Here is a 16,075-nt window from a genome sequence, read left to right on the forward strand (position 1 = left end):
AATGAAATCAAAAATGGTGTTAGGTCGTCTTCCAAGAAGAAAATTCTCAAGTTCACCCCCAAGGAGGCCGGGGCTCAATCTATGGCTTAAAAGCTTAACTGGGAAAACACAAATGTATCCTCAAAGGTCGATTGATTCTCATGTGATCCTGTTGCAAACGAACAGAACCGCAATAAACTTTCACATTTATGTATATGAGTATATAATTTCTAGAACCATCTTAATGTAATAAGTGTAATTGCAATTCATTTGAACTACTTTAAATTTATAAACGCATTGAAAAATGTCTTTATTAGACATACACAAATCAAATACAACTATTTGAATGATACTAAATGGATTTCTCAAAAATTAGTATTATTTCTAATTTGTAACATCATGGTGGAAAGAAACTGCATTACAGTTCTAACAGTACATTTCATGTATCTGAATTGTATTAATTTTTTTTCTTTTATAATAGTATAACCTCATTTGCATATCAGAGAACTGGATGCTCAAGACTGAATTTGCTACATGATTGTATGTGGCTTTATAGAACCGCATAGTGTTAAGTCCAGGTTCAGTTATTGTTTGTTTGCCTTACTCATTCACATGGGGAGTTCACAAGTATTTGCATTCAGCTAATATAGTGATAATTCAACTAATTAATAAAAAAATAATTGATTCACTTTCATCAATGAGTGAAAATAAGTTCAATAGTTTATTATTGAAAATTCAAACATATAACTAATTATGTAGAAAAGCATTTTCCATACTACTAAAAAATTCCCTATAAGATAAATGTATTCTCTTTTAACTATAGAATACATATAACGTTTTAAATCTCTATTTAAAATATGATTTATTAATATGGTTGACTGTTATCCACTTATTACATAAGTCTTCTGATATCCAGTGGAGCTTTTTTGATTTAAGACTCACTGGCAACAAAAATATTACTATTATTAATAGTCATACCAACAATCAAAAATAGTATGCTATAATTATCAAAATTTTAGCTTTAAGTTTTGATATGCATAGCTCATTTAATACAGAAGCATTTTGAGGTTTCAGATAGTTGTTTAATACAGTTTATCTTATTATTTTCAGCAATTTAAGTAAAAGTTTATTATTTACAAGTGTTATCTGGTTGTACATAATCTACTTTTATTTTTAAACTTATACATTTAAAATTGCTATAAATGTCATCATTTCATAGTAACAAAATTTCAGTTACCTAAATAATTACCATTATGTGATATATCATATATTAGTTACTGTGTACAGTTGAGGGAATTTCTGACTCGTACATATAATAAAGTTAAAGAAATAACCTCATGTGGAAAAAAGCAGATTTATTAATTATTATTTGGAAATTTTTTCTCTTATTTGAAGGATACTGCTCCTAAAAATGTGCTTTACATATTCAAAGCGTAGGTTTTTTTTAATGCACTTTGCATAGTTTAGAAAGCACTGTGTTGTATAAATATTTATAAAACACCGTGCTTTCTAAAATATGGCAATTGCATAACTGTTTGGTAAAGTCCTTTAAGTCATTTCTCTATTATATTTCTGTTTTTAGTAAAAAAAAGATACATGTTTTACCTATTGGTATGAATAATTATTGTAAACTAAAGTTAACTATCAGTTACTAAAATGCACTGAAAAAAAATAGGAATTTATTCATATTAAAAAAAAAATAAAAAAAGTTTAAATCCTAATCCAGCTGAACATGTTGTTTGTACCTGCTGAAAATTCAACTGATCCTCTAGGTAAAAAACTGAATTTGATTAGGTATATTTCTTTAGTCACTGAAATAGTAAATTAAATATAAATTAGGTCATGAGAAAAGAGCTTATTACAATCCAGTTTTCATTTTTAACAAATTAAATAACAATGCAAAAGATCGTCTGATCTATTTATTTAAAATTATATTAAGATTCCCTTTAACAAAAGTAGTATTATTCTGTAAATAAGTGTTTAGCAGAAATGATTACATGAATTAATTATTTCATCCTTTTCATTACCTAGGCTCTTAATTACTAATTTTCTGTAACAGGCTTCATTACAAGTTCACTGAAATTCATAATTATTAGAAAAAGTAAAGTTTTTTTTAAGCACAGTAAATGGTAACTTATATATATAATAATAATATTATATTATAGTAATTTATATATATATTTAGTTATTTATTTATTAATAAATACTATTAAAATAAGCAAAAATTAATTTTTTATTTCTGAAAATAAATTTACCCTCTTTGTACTATTTCTCTGACATGATTGCTTTTCCTGATGCCTGGTTAAACTTCATATATCCAATATTTTGTAGGTGAATCACATCATCTATAATTTTAGTATATTTTGGCTTGTCTTGTTGAACTGGATCAGGTAAATCATCATCCAAATCTTCTTCAGAATCTTCTGATGAACCTTGGTATTCTGTTTTATCTAAATCTGGCTGTTTTGAATCAATCTCGTTACTCTACCTCTCTCTTCCAAGGCTTTTATTAGAGCAAGATATGTGTTTCTCATTACATCCCCTATTGATTTTGAGGTCAATAATTAAGAATTTTTTCCTCTTTTTCAAAAGCTGTCAGAATTTTGCTTAAGTCACATATTCTTTGTCTTGGGTTCCTTTTGCTCAACTTTATTTTTTCTGTTGTGCTCATTTCATTTTATTGAATATCTGTAAAAAATAGAAATATAAAATTAATAACCGATCAAGTAAAATTGTGATTCACTTTGGAACTTAATTATTGTTATTCATTATGTTTTTAACGAGTATAATTTGAAATTTGTTCCATATGTTAACCTACGAATGGACAAACATTAATTTCAAAATGAAACTGCAAGTGCATTTAAGCAGGGAAAATATTCCATTCTGAAGTTATGTAACATTGATTTGACATTCCCAGATGCTGCCCTCAGTGACAGATGTCCACTCTTACCGGTTTAGTGTAGTAGTTAAAGTATTAGGTTACAGAAAAACTAGTGTTGTAATCAATTCCTGGCAAAGATTAAATTTCTTTTCACCTCACATTTCATCACCGCATATCTTGTTAAATTCATGTGTAACATATCCCCAAGTACAACAAGCTAAAATAAAAAATGACATACTTACTGTTATCTTTATTTTGATTTTATTTGGCACTTGATAATCTATAATCCAGAAATAAGTAAATTGTTGAGCGGCATCGGTTCTTATTATGTTTCTCCAAAAACAGTATATTGTTTTCACAAATATCATGTATGGCAATAATCATCCTTGCAGACTACTTCAAGCTATACCTGTTTAGGCAATACAGCAAGAAAAAATGTTTCAGAAGTGTTTTTAAAGTAGGAAATAGTTCTGAAAGACAAGATTCTTATCAATGCTTTGTTTCCTATATTTCTGGAGCAAAGAAATTGTTAATCTAGAGTGGGAAATCAACATAGCTTGATAGGATTTATGAAATGTATCGATGTACCATAGTGAAATTTTATTTTGGCCCTGGAACCAGTAATTATGTTAAAAATATGGTATGGTGTATGGATAAATTTGTTAAGATTGATGAAATCATGCATGCAAAATGCAAAGATAAAACTTTGGACATTTTTTACACAAGTGAGTTTTCAGAAAAATCTGTCAGAGACTAAGTAAGCATTCATTTGAAAAGGACTTGACTGAAACATTAAGAGGGTAATTTAAATGATTAATCGAACCATGTTCCTTCCATAAAATGAATTCAAAATGCCTGGGTGCTTGCAAACTGTAGGTCGCCAGTTATGATAAAAAAATGGCCGGATCCAACTGATGGTACCCACAGTCAGCATAAAAAGCAAATATGGCGACCACACATAAAGAAATAAAAATTAAGGTACGCTTATATAGCACCTCAATAGTCTGGTTCAGGTAGAGCGGCAAGTGAAAACCAAGAATGCTTATCTGTTTGACACATTTGCCAAATTGCCACCACAATAAATAAGTAGACATATTTATTTAACAATATTAAAAATAATGAAAAAATTCATATTACGAGTTTAAGATTTTTCAATGGGATTGTTCAATCTATAAGAACCCACAGCATTATATTTATTTTGAAAGCTAATCTGTTACAATCTCTGGATGATCACCTTTCTCCACTAAAAATAATGAAAAGTTGACAAAATATTATTTAAGCATATGCTAATTTAGTTTTTACACGACTGCTCAAAATGGATTGTAATGTATTTAGGGTGTGTGAGTGTATATATTTATCAGGCTGAACTGATTTAGATGTATGACAGCGCATTAGAATTCTTATGTTACTGGAAGTGTCATAGGCTATATAAGTCAATAAATATATATATATATATATAAATTTAGGGGCTCTGGAATTCTGCATAACACTTTCGTTTAATGATCTGCTCTGGCCGGGCCATTTTTTTTTTGCAGTCGAGTTTTTTAACTTTTAACAGATATAAAACTTGTGTTATCTCTTAAAGGTGGATAATTTCGATAACGTCTTCTGTGAGTATATTTCCACACATTTAAGCAGTACCGGTAAGTCGGCTAAACATTTTTTTTTGTCATTTCTTCTTTTTATTTTAAACTATTTAAAACGTTGTTTTATAATGTAATAATTTTTGTTATGTCTTCAATTCCCGAATTCCACACGTTTTCTCTAATCGTTCTCATACTAACACTTAGACACTATTCTTGTTGCCAACACACACTCTCTTAGGTCTGCCTAGGTTTGGTTTCCCCCTCTTTTCACTTACGCCATTTTTTCGGCAGAGTAGATCAGACTTTCACCATGTGCGATCGACTGTGACCTTTCTCTCTCATACTTCATGTTTTTAAATACGTTTGTCGTCTTCGTACTCTCATAAACGTTGTGGTATTTCTCCGTCGAAATATTCTGTAGTTCAACTCGTCAGTGTTTCGTGACTTCACCGATCTCTATGTTTTGTTTTGCCTCGTTTCTTTGTTAAGTTCAAATTCTGTATATTACGTCTCTCCGGAAAGTGTTTCAATCGCTACAAACTGCCGAATCTTCTCCAGCTGCTGATTTCTTTTTTCATCGATGCAGATTCTCTCCAAATTCGTTGCTACATATCTGAGGTGCTACGTAATTCAACTTCTAATCACAAATTGTTACCTCTGTTATTTTTTATTCGCCATCACAGACTACGCCAAGGAAAACTATGTATGTATATGTGCACTTTAATTTCACGAGTTCATTTTTTACCGATATTCGTGTGTTATTAAGGGATGTTCAAATCCTTCATTATTTATTATAGTAAACAGTTACGCTATTAGTAAAATTTGTGAAACATTCAGTAAATCGTACATTATGTTTTTCAAGTTGGGTTTAAAAACCCATTTATTCACTTAAGTGCACTCAGTACAGGCAGCCCAGGTGGCTTATATAAGGTTATGTTATTATGTCATGTGCAAACATATTTTATGTGCTTACTTATTACAATTTGTTTATATTTGTACTTGACTCTATCATTCAGTTTAATGTAATTCGTTAATCGCAGAGATTAATTATTATCTATTCATGAACTGAATTCATATTACTTCTCTTAGATTAATCTAAAGAAAATAACTCCTGATGTGAAGTTACGTTTTTGGACTTCTTTGTAATTTTATATTTTCAAGTAAGCTTGTTTACTAAAATAAACTCTATTTATATGTTCACTTTTTTCAATTTGATTATTGTAATTAACTCTTTTTTTATACTGAAATATAATCGTGGCCTTTTTTCTATACTAAACTAGAATTACATGCTTTAATTATTTAATGTTAAGTTTGATGATGTTCATAATTCAGAAAAGGCCAGTGCCAATAATAAGATGTACTGTAGTTTATTTTTCTAAGTTAATGACATTTGTTCATTGCTAATTTTTCAATATTACAGCATATGTCAGTAATGCAAATAGTTTTCCAGTCATACTATGTTTATTGATGTCATGTTTTTCTAAGTATATAATTGTAAATAGGGTGTTTTATGTTCTCTTGTTTTCAGGCTTTGTTAAATTGTTGATTTTCAAAATGTGTATTTGAAAAATGCATATTCATCTATTTTCTCATTTAATATCATTATTCATATGTTGATTCAGCTGACATTTCTTATATAGAATTAAGTTATGTTTATTTCATAATTTCTTTTAATTTTTTAAGGTTATGATTTAACATAAGTTCAGTTGTTTTCTTTCTAATTAAAGTCCAATTTCTTTTGGCAAATACGAGCTGTGTGTTCTTTTATTTTTGTTAACTTTACCCAACAATAAATGCAAATGAATTGAAGAAAAGTCTGTTAAAAAACCCAGTAAAATAAAGATTGATAAAAACCTTCCCATTGAAGCAAAGATCGATTTGAATAGTGTTAAAATTTTCAAATAATGTATTTGTTTTTTTTTTAAATTGCCGAGTCTGAATTTAAAAAGTCCAGTTAGTTTGACGTCTGGAAATTTGGGGCCTCACTGTTTATCTTTTCATTACATATATATCATCCGCGTTTCATTTGGCCTTGGTGGTGTTGATTTTATGTTCTGTAGTTAAACAAATTGCAACCTACACATTAAGAAAATAAAACCTGTATACATTTTTAATAACTAGTTATATTATATTATAACTATTTATATTATAACTAGTATTATATATACTAGTATATATACTAGTATATAACTAGTTTAAAATTTATATAAAAATTAATTAAAACAACTTTTTTCCTTTTTTTGGTCTATTTCTGTCTTAATTCTTGATTTTTGTATCATTTTTAGCAATTAGACTTAGATTTTTAATGGTATTTGTTACCAAAAATATCTATTTTAAATTGAATCTTATGATGTATATAATGGTATTATTAAGTTGCAGGTAGAATAAAAAAAATGATTTAATATTAGTTCGTTTTCATATTTTTTTTTAAGGTTTTTCATTATCCTTTTTTTTAAAGGAATCTGAGAACTTGTTGAATGATGACCTTTCATCACAACCTAATCTTAATATGAGAACCAATGAACAAATAAATGATTTATGCATGATGAAGATAGAAGAAGAGATGTGGTTTTATCCAGGTTATGTAAGTATTAATTACTGGATCATGTAATAAACATGATTTCTCTCTTGTTTATTTCATAAATATATGTATGTAATTTGTATATATGTATATTTTATTACTTTTACTGTTATAAAAAAAAAATGTTTTTATTTCTATTAGTTCTATTTAATTAATACTGACTTATGCTATATGTAAATGATAAATTATCAGTGTGTGAGAGTAAATTTTTGTTTGAAAATTTGGTGATAACTAAATGTATGTATTATAATCTGTTGATACAATTCACATTTCAATAAGCTCCAGGTGATTTGTTTTTAATTGTTCCGGTTGTAAAATTTGAATATTTTACCAGGTAAGCAATTTAAAATGGACCTGACACAGAGAGAAACACACAACGCCAGCGGAAACAGTCTGGTTTGTGTGGGTTCCACCTAGTTGGTTACTATTTGCTATGTTTCTGAAAATATTCAGAAGTTATTATACTAGGTTGTTTGTAAGGGTTTGGCATTTGTTTTTGGTTTCTATCTTTGGGTATTTTATTTCAAATTTTTGGGAGTGGGTGGGTTTATTTTCATTGAACTACTCTATTGGCACAGGGACTGTCTATTAGTCAGTTTTTATTTATTGTTATTGGTTTTTGTTATCTTTAATAATTTGTGGTCTGTTAATTTTGAATTTGTTGAAATTTCATACATTTGTTTAATTTGAACAGCTGTCATATTGGCAACTGTTTGTGTTGATAGTTTTTATTTGTATTGTGTGTTTATTATTGTGCACCCACTTTGTTTAGCAAAAGATAATGACTGTTTGTATGTCTATTAGACTTTAATCTGAGATTTTACGTGAAAATTTTCTTACCTGAATTTTCATGTAGTCAATCCAACACGGGTTAAGTGGTGTGAATTTCTTGTACTTGTGGATTTACCCATTTAGTTCACTGTATAGTGGATTGTTGATCGAGGGTATGTCTGACACAGTTGACATTAAGAAACAGGGTAAGCCCAAGTGGGTTAAACCTGGTGAGGTGTTGCAGCTTGCTGGCTCTTCCTCCTCTTCTGGGGAGGATAAGTCGCAAGTTGAGCCATCGACCTGGGCTGGAAAGGTTAAGGTTTTGGTTCAAGAATCAGGGAAAACCGTTAGAAAGGCAGGTACCTTTGCTCCCTTTCAGACTTCATGAACGAAACTGCCCAATGATGCCATCTTTTCTCATCATAACAGATACTGACTTTCGGTATGTCTCATTAATTTTTTATTCCTGTGTGGTGTTTTCACTATACCAAATTTGACAATTGTGTCTTTAACTATCCCAAATGTATGAAAAGTTGCCTCATCTCTAAATAAAATATCATTATAATTAGGATTGTTTTCAATATGATGATTGCCTCTGCTACAAGCTGATATTGGCAACGAACGTTTGGTTTAATGTGATGTATTTGTAACTTGTACACTTGCAAATGGAGGAATTTGCAGTCCATAACTAGACCACCTAATAGACTTACCTAGACTGGCAGTGAACTCATTGCTTACTTGATTCACAGTCTCTTGGAATTAAAAAAACCTTTTGATTTCCAGTTTGTGAAACCAAGCTTCCAGTCTCTCTTGAAGTCATATGTTTGGAATATGATGTCTTGGATGTAGGAGAATTGATATTTAATTCAGTTTGTACAAGCCGTTGAACATGCATAACTAATTGAAACTACTAACCAAAGCATGTATCTTGACAGTTGCATTGGAGTTGGCTTGTCTGCATTTGTGTATTCTGCTGAATCTGAGAGTATACTGAACAAATCTTGGGGATATATCCTGTCGTTTGAGCTTATGTTGTAAGAGATTTCAAGAACTGGTTTCCTGAATAGGGCCATTAGTTTTAGATACCTTCACCCCAGACATCGTGTATATAAAATGTGTGGGTTTGTAGATGTAATCAATATGAATGTAGAAGTAATAAATATATTGACCTGTTATAAATTTGCTAAATAATTAGTTTTGTTGGTTTTCTTAAAACATGCATTTCATAATAAAGCTTCACTCAAGATTATAAACATACTATAAAATAAGTAAAGTTCCTTATTATACTGAAGTTAACTCTGATTAATTAATATTCAATACCATGTTGATTATGAATATATGTTTAAATTATTCAATTTTTTATACATATTTTGTGGTTTTTTGAAAGATAACACTTATTAATGTTATTGTAATTAAAATAATTTTTTATTAATTTATAATTATAATAAAAAATAACTTAATTTACAGGTTGCTATGGACAAAGGAACCATCAAGGGAAGTACCAAGAATTTTATTACTTATAAGAGCATAAATAATTCGTTAAATGATGGAATTATAAATGAAAACTCCATTGAATGTAATTGTGCATACGGTGATGTAACGATAGAAAATTTAATAGAGAATATAAGTAGTGAAAACAAGTTGTTCGAGCAAAAAGGAAAAGAATTGGTTTGTGAATATTGCAATGAAAGATTCAGATGTAACTGTTATTTAAAGAGACACATTAACATTCATACTAAAAAAAAAAAAAATAGTAACTTTTGTCAAAAGTCATTTAATTTTGAAAATGTTTTAAAGAGACATCTTAATAATATTAATACAACAGAGGAAAATTATGTTTGTAACTTCTGTCAAAAGTCATTTAATAGTAAATCCCGTTTAATGAGACATCTTAATATTCATAAAAAAGAGAAAAATTATATTTGTAAGTTTTGTCAAAAGTCATTTAATCGCAAAAGCTCTTTAAACAGACATATTAATATTCATTCAAAAGAGAAAAAATATATTTATAACTTTTGTCAGAAGTCTTTTCATCATAGTTTTACTTTAAAATTACATTTAAATATTCATACTAAGGAGAAAAATTATATTTGTACCTTTTGTCAAAAGTCATTTAATAATAAAAGCGCTTTAAACAAACATATTAATATTCATACAAAAGAGAAAAATTATATTTGTAACTTTTGTCAGAAGTCTTTTAATACTAAATACAATTTAGTGAGACATCTTAATATTCATACAAAAGAGAAAAATTAATTTATAACTTCTGTCAGAAGATGTTTAATCATTTTTCTAATTTAAAGCTGCGTATTAATTTACATCCCAAAAGGAAAAGTATGTATGTAAATTTTCCCAAAAGTCTTTTAATTGCAGTTGTGATTTTAAAACACATATTAATTTCCACTTAAAGAAAAAAATTAATATTTGTAACATTTATCAAAAATCTTTTGATCAGATTTATATTTTGGAAAGACATCTTAACAATATCCTTATTAGAGAATCATTATGACCTTTTAAGAAAATTGATTAAGGAAAAAAGTAATAGCATTCTTTAATATGTGTATAATTTAAAACTAGTATGACAAAATTTTTCTAATGTTTATAATTTAACGTTACATTTTTCTCATTTTTGTATATTACAACTTAAGGCGGGGAATTTCTACCTTGTTTGCCTCAAACGCAGATTTGTATATTACTGTAGTTTATAGTATATGATGAGTATGTTTATGAACATTTTAAGCCCTGAACCATGGCAGTCAGAAAATTTGGCGTAAAAAAGTTGTGTAAAGTTCTCAAGTGAGACTTTTGTCCAAATCACAAGTTTAAATGTGTTTTTCTTGAACATTTTTTTTTCAAGTTTATATTTAATTTTATATTAAATTTAATATTAACTTAATTTTTTTATATTAATTTAATATTTAATATTATATTTAATTTTATATTAACTTCACATCATGTGTCTTATATTTGAGTAATGTTTTCAAATATTAAAACCAAACAAGCTTGAACAAACAATAATATTCAGATATAAATATTATTAAGAATATTTTTTTTTGGATATGAAAAGCTTTTGTTCATTAAGACTAAAAAGTAAAAAATAAAAAAAAAAAATTACAATAATATATTTGATTACATATAAAAAATTATTTTTTAAAAAAGCTTTTATTTAACTAATATTAATATTAACATTAATAAAAAAAGGCAAACAAATTAGACAACCCTCTAAAAAGTAAAAAATAAGAATTAAATCAAATTGAGAATTTTAAACAAAAAAATATAATATATTAACAAATATAAAAATGCACTGAAAAGTAAAAAATGAGTTATATAAATGTCTAATAAATAACCAATAAATAAATGTAATAATTATTAAATTTTAAAATGAAAAGTAATGAAAATATTTAGTTAAAATAAAAGCGTGCATAAACACTAAATAAAAATATCGTGCATAAAAATATCCCTACTGCTATGACCCATAATTGCTTGAGTCTACCAGGCAGACTAAATTGGTCCTGCCTTGTAACAGTTTTACTAGAATATCACTTTAAACTCTTAAAACATTTTATCAAAGATTTGTATATTTCATCAACGTAATACGTAACGAAGTAATATAATCTCATATTACTTCATTACACTCTAAGCATTTTATTGTTTATATATCAAAATGTTCTTTATAATTTTAACCTTTATTGCTTATGTAAATAAATTATTGGCAATAATGCTTGAATTAAAATTAATTTTAATAAAATTTTATGAAATTTAATTTAAAAATAAATTTGTCATAAAAATGTGTATATAATGTACATATATAAGTTAAAAATATATATCTACTTACTACTGTGTTGATAAAAATATAATCAACTTGCTCTGTTGATCACCTTACTGGTGTATGAGGTGTGTTCATAAAGTACGAGAATTTTTGTTTTTTGGAAAGAATTTTATTTATTTGTCTACAATAATGTTATCCCCTTCAAAATAATCCCCATTAGATATATACTTATTCCAGTGCTTTTTTCAATCCCCGAAACACTTCTGGAACCTGGAACTCAATCTTTGGAATAGTGTTTAGCTCTTTCAGCTATTTACTTTCAATCTCATCTATGCTTGTAAAACGATGGCCCTTTAAGGTTCTCTTTATCTTTGGAAATAGAAAAAAAGTCATACGGGGCCATGTCTGGCAAATATGGTGGCTGGGGTATCATTACAGTGTTGTTTTTGCTAAAAATTGATGAACAAACCATGAATTGTGAGCAGGCGCATTATTGTGGTGCAAAAGCCATGAATTGTTTCGCCACATCTGGGTGTTTTTTTCAGATTGCTTCATGCAAACGGCATTATGTAATACTCGTTGATTGTTTGAACTTGTGACAAGAACTCATCATGCACTATGCCGTTAAAATCGAAGAACACTGTGAGCATAACCTTCACATTCGACCGTACTTGTCGAGCTTTTTTCGGTCTTGATCCAGAAAGCCTCCATTGGAATGATTGAGCCTTAGTTTTGACATGATATCTGTAAACCCATGTTTCATTACCTGTTGTGACACGTTTCAGTAGTTCTTCATTGTTGTTGACTTCATTTAGCAACTCCTGAGCAACTTCCATTCGCCATTGTTTTGGTTCAAAATTCAACAATTTTGGAACAAATTTCACTGTCACGTTTCATACCCAAAACATCTGAAAAAATTTCATGGCATGAGCCAGTTGATATCCCAACATCATCAGCTACTTCTCTGATTGTGATTCGGTGATGATTCATAATCATTTCTTTTACTTTTTCCATGTTTTCATCGGTTGTTGATGTTCTGGGGCACCCAGGGCATTTGTCTTCTTCAAACGCTCTTCTTCAAAGAGCATTTTAAGTTGAAGGATAAGCATTTTGAGTTGAAGGAAGGTCTCACGATCTTCTTGGAAATGCTTATACTACTCATAAACCCTTGCTTTACTCACAGCAGACTCACCAAAAGTAATATTTAATATTTTTAAAACATTGCTACATTTTAATCCATTCTAATAGCAAAATTTAACACAAATTCTCTGATCAATTATCTATAAAAATAAAAAATCTTTGATTGTACCAAAACATGTGTTATCCTTTTGACAGCTTACAACAGACTAAACATCCAGTATGGCTAAAAATTTACAGATACTTTTCAGACGTGTTTACTAATACAACAGTGAAAAAATGCAGAGAATCTGACTAATACATCCAGTGAAATTTCAAAATTCTCATTACTTTTTGAACACACTTTGTAAATTCCGGAAATTTATATCAGTTCTGTATAAATTATTATTAGTAATAATGAAGTGTAATTAATTGTTCAGAACATTCTAATTCAACTTATATAAATTCTAATAACACATTCTTATTCCAATTTGCATTCATTATTACAATGAATTCACATTCATTTTCTTTCAGAGTTATTCCAATCAACTTAACTTAAAATTGGAAATGAATCGCTGTGGTTGTCTTTAGTCCTTCAACTTTTCTATATTTTTTCCAATTTTGTACACTTTCATGAACTTTTTGTTGAGCTTAGTACAGTAATTGAAAAGATTTTATTGCTGCAGTGCAATTTTTTTTTTATTTTAGTCTGTATAAGTCTTTCTCAGGATAGAAATAGAGGAAGTTGCAATTAAAATTTTGTCTATTTCATGTTTTTTGTGTTACTATCTCTTATTATTGTAATGAACATAGAAAAACTGATATCACTCTTATAAAGCAGTTTTTTTTTTTACTGCTAATAATAAATTGGTTATGGATAAAACTAAACTATTAACTCCTATTCACTTCTTTACATGTTTCTTTAGTCTGGCCTATATGACATAGTCGCCTTCTACTGGGATGCTTGATCCCTTCAGATATCTACTGTAGAACAATTCTAACCCACTTGTGTTCCAAGTTATGTAACCCACCTAACTATTGACTTGCTAAAATAGCTTCATAAAAAATATGTTTGTATACATTTTCCTGCTGTTTATTTTTTATTGTATGATAAATGTGGTTTATAGAAAATGTTAGTAGGATAAAAAGGGAAAGGTTTTGATAAGTGAATTTTAAGTGTTTTAGAATTTAGAATTATATTTTTATGTACTTGTGTATGATTATTTTTTAAATCGTATGTTTTAGTTATTGAAGCTTTGGTCATCACTGAAAGGGATCCTGTTAAAGCTAAAAAGAAATTATTGGAAATACTTTACAGTTTTAAAAAAATTAATGAAATCATAGATTGTGCTGCTGAAACATCTGATTTAAATTTAAAGGAATTAGCTTGCAAAATGTTTGGTGAACTGAGCATTGAAGAACCTAATATTATACGTAATGTTGAGAGTGATATTACGCCTTGGTGTGATGAACTTCTTAAAGGAAATCCTGCATCTTATTCTGGTTTATTAGCTAAAGCTGCACAATTAATAAGAAATTCTTTGTATTCTGATGCCAGAGATCTAATAGAAACAGGTGATTGTATTTTTTTGTTATCTAGCTGTATTTTTTAACTTACATTAATATTGCTTATTTTTTCATTATTATTTATTTATATTTACACAATATAAATGTGTTGTGTTTCATTTAAAAAAAAAAATTTGTTAAATCTTGAGGGGCCAAACAGAATTATAATTTTTAGATTCTTTTCCCACTATGTGAGAGTGTCAGATTTTAAAAGACTCTCTTCCCTGGTTCTTTTTTTTTATTTTATAAGGGATCTTTCTTATAATTGAGTTTGATTCTCTGACATGGAAAATGTAGAGGAAAATTTTCTTCAAGTATCTTCTGACTAGAACCAAAATGGCTTCATATGGTGATCCTGGGTTGAAAAAGAAAGAAATTTCTGACTTAACAAGAGTAGAGTAATCTGTAGGACTCAGTTTTATTTGTAAACTTTAGGTAGAATAAATTCTGTTTTTCCAAACAAGAAAAACAGCTTAAAATAACTCAAGATGCTTGTGATATTTGTGATAATGGAGTTAGCCAGGTGGTAAATTTGCTAATATATATAAGAAAATAACTCAAGAATTGAAATCCACCATCTCATAAGTGGTGCAACAAGGCCAGTGGATTCTGGCGATCTCAGATCACATGCAAAGAGAAATTGGAACCTCTTGAAAACACACAATAATTAAATTAATCAAAACACAAGAATTCTTTGAAACTTTAAACACAAACTCTCTTCTTAAAGTAGGAAAATTAAAATACTAACTAAAATTTTTTATGAAGAACAAATTCTAATTATAGCAATTTTGGAAACTGTATTTACAGATGAAAATACAATAGAATCAGAAAATTACAGCATTTTAAAAGGAATTTAACGTTAAAAAATTTAAACGTAGTCAAAAACTTCTCCTCTTCTGAAAGGCTTTTTCTTCTGACAATAGTTGTGAAACAAAAACTACACTCTGATCAACTGCCTTACCCCAAACAGCCCAGCAAAAGAAAATCATAGAGAAGGTCAAAGAATTCTGGAAACTTCCTGAACAAGAAATATACAAATTTCTAGAACAAAATGCTAAAATTCTACTTTTGAGACTTAAAAATGCAGGTCAGAAAAGAAAAGACCTTGTAGAAAACCTTCAAGCTCATTTTAGAATGGACAAGAATGGTGTGAGGTTGATTAGCCTGTACAGTGTCTTCAATTTTGAGTTATTTTCCAGAAATTTCAAAAACATTGTATGCAAACGAAGATCCAGGAGATCTCCCAACCAAAACCTTGAAGAATTTCAAATGGATCACTTAACAGTTTCCTACAAATGGAGGAAAGAATAATGAAGGTAAAAGTAATTAAACTCACAAATATCGAGACATTATATGAGCAAGGTCTATCATAAAAGTCATTCCAAAACAGAAAGAGAGCATAATTCTCAGAACAGATTGAAGAAAACTCAAACAAAACAGAGAAGTTCTTTACTCTAGTCAATAGAATAGAAAACCTTTATTTTTTCCTGTTTAGCCTCCAGGAATTGCCATCAGGTATTACTTCAGAGGATGATATGTATGAGTGTAAATGAAGTGTGAAGTCTTGTACAGTCTCTGACCGACTATTTCTGAGATGTGTGGTTAATTGAAACTCAACCACCAAAGATACCACACTGGTATCCATGATCTAGTATTCAAATCCGTATAAAAGTAACTGTCTTTACTAGGACTTGAACACTGGAACTTTCGACTTCAAAATCAGCTGATTTGTAAAGACGCGTTTACCACTAGATCAACCCAGTGGGTTAGAATAGAAAAACCTAAATTCAGAGAATTTACAAGACAAAATCACAGAACCAGTAAAT

At 28.7% G+C, this 16,075-nt stretch overlaps 1 protein-coding gene across 1 annotated transcript in view; it reads left to right on the plus strand.

The window, feature by feature from the left end:
- The window catches only part of LOC142326651 (uncharacterized), a 108,610-nt gene extending 94,440 nt beyond the window's left edge, over positions 1-14,170 (plus strand). Inside the window, exons 6-8 of the mRNA XM_075369249.1 lie at positions 6,905-7,030; positions 9,266-9,466; positions 13,929-14,170. Of these exons, the coding sequence (XP_075225364.1) occupies positions 6,905-7,030; positions 9,266-9,466; positions 13,929-14,027 (426 nt within the window). The 3' untranslated portion in view covers positions 14,028-14,170. The remainder of the gene's footprint in view (positions 1-6,904; positions 7,031-9,265; positions 9,467-13,928) is intronic.
- The last annotated feature ends 1,905 nt before the right edge of the window (positions 14,171-16,075 follow it).

Source organism: Lycorma delicatula, chromosome 6, assembly GCF_047948215.1.
Source record: "Lycorma delicatula isolate Av1 chromosome 6, ASM4794821v1, whole genome shotgun sequence".
NCBI classification, from domain to species: domain Eukaryota; kingdom Metazoa; phylum Arthropoda; class Insecta; order Hemiptera; family Fulgoridae; genus Lycorma; species Lycorma delicatula.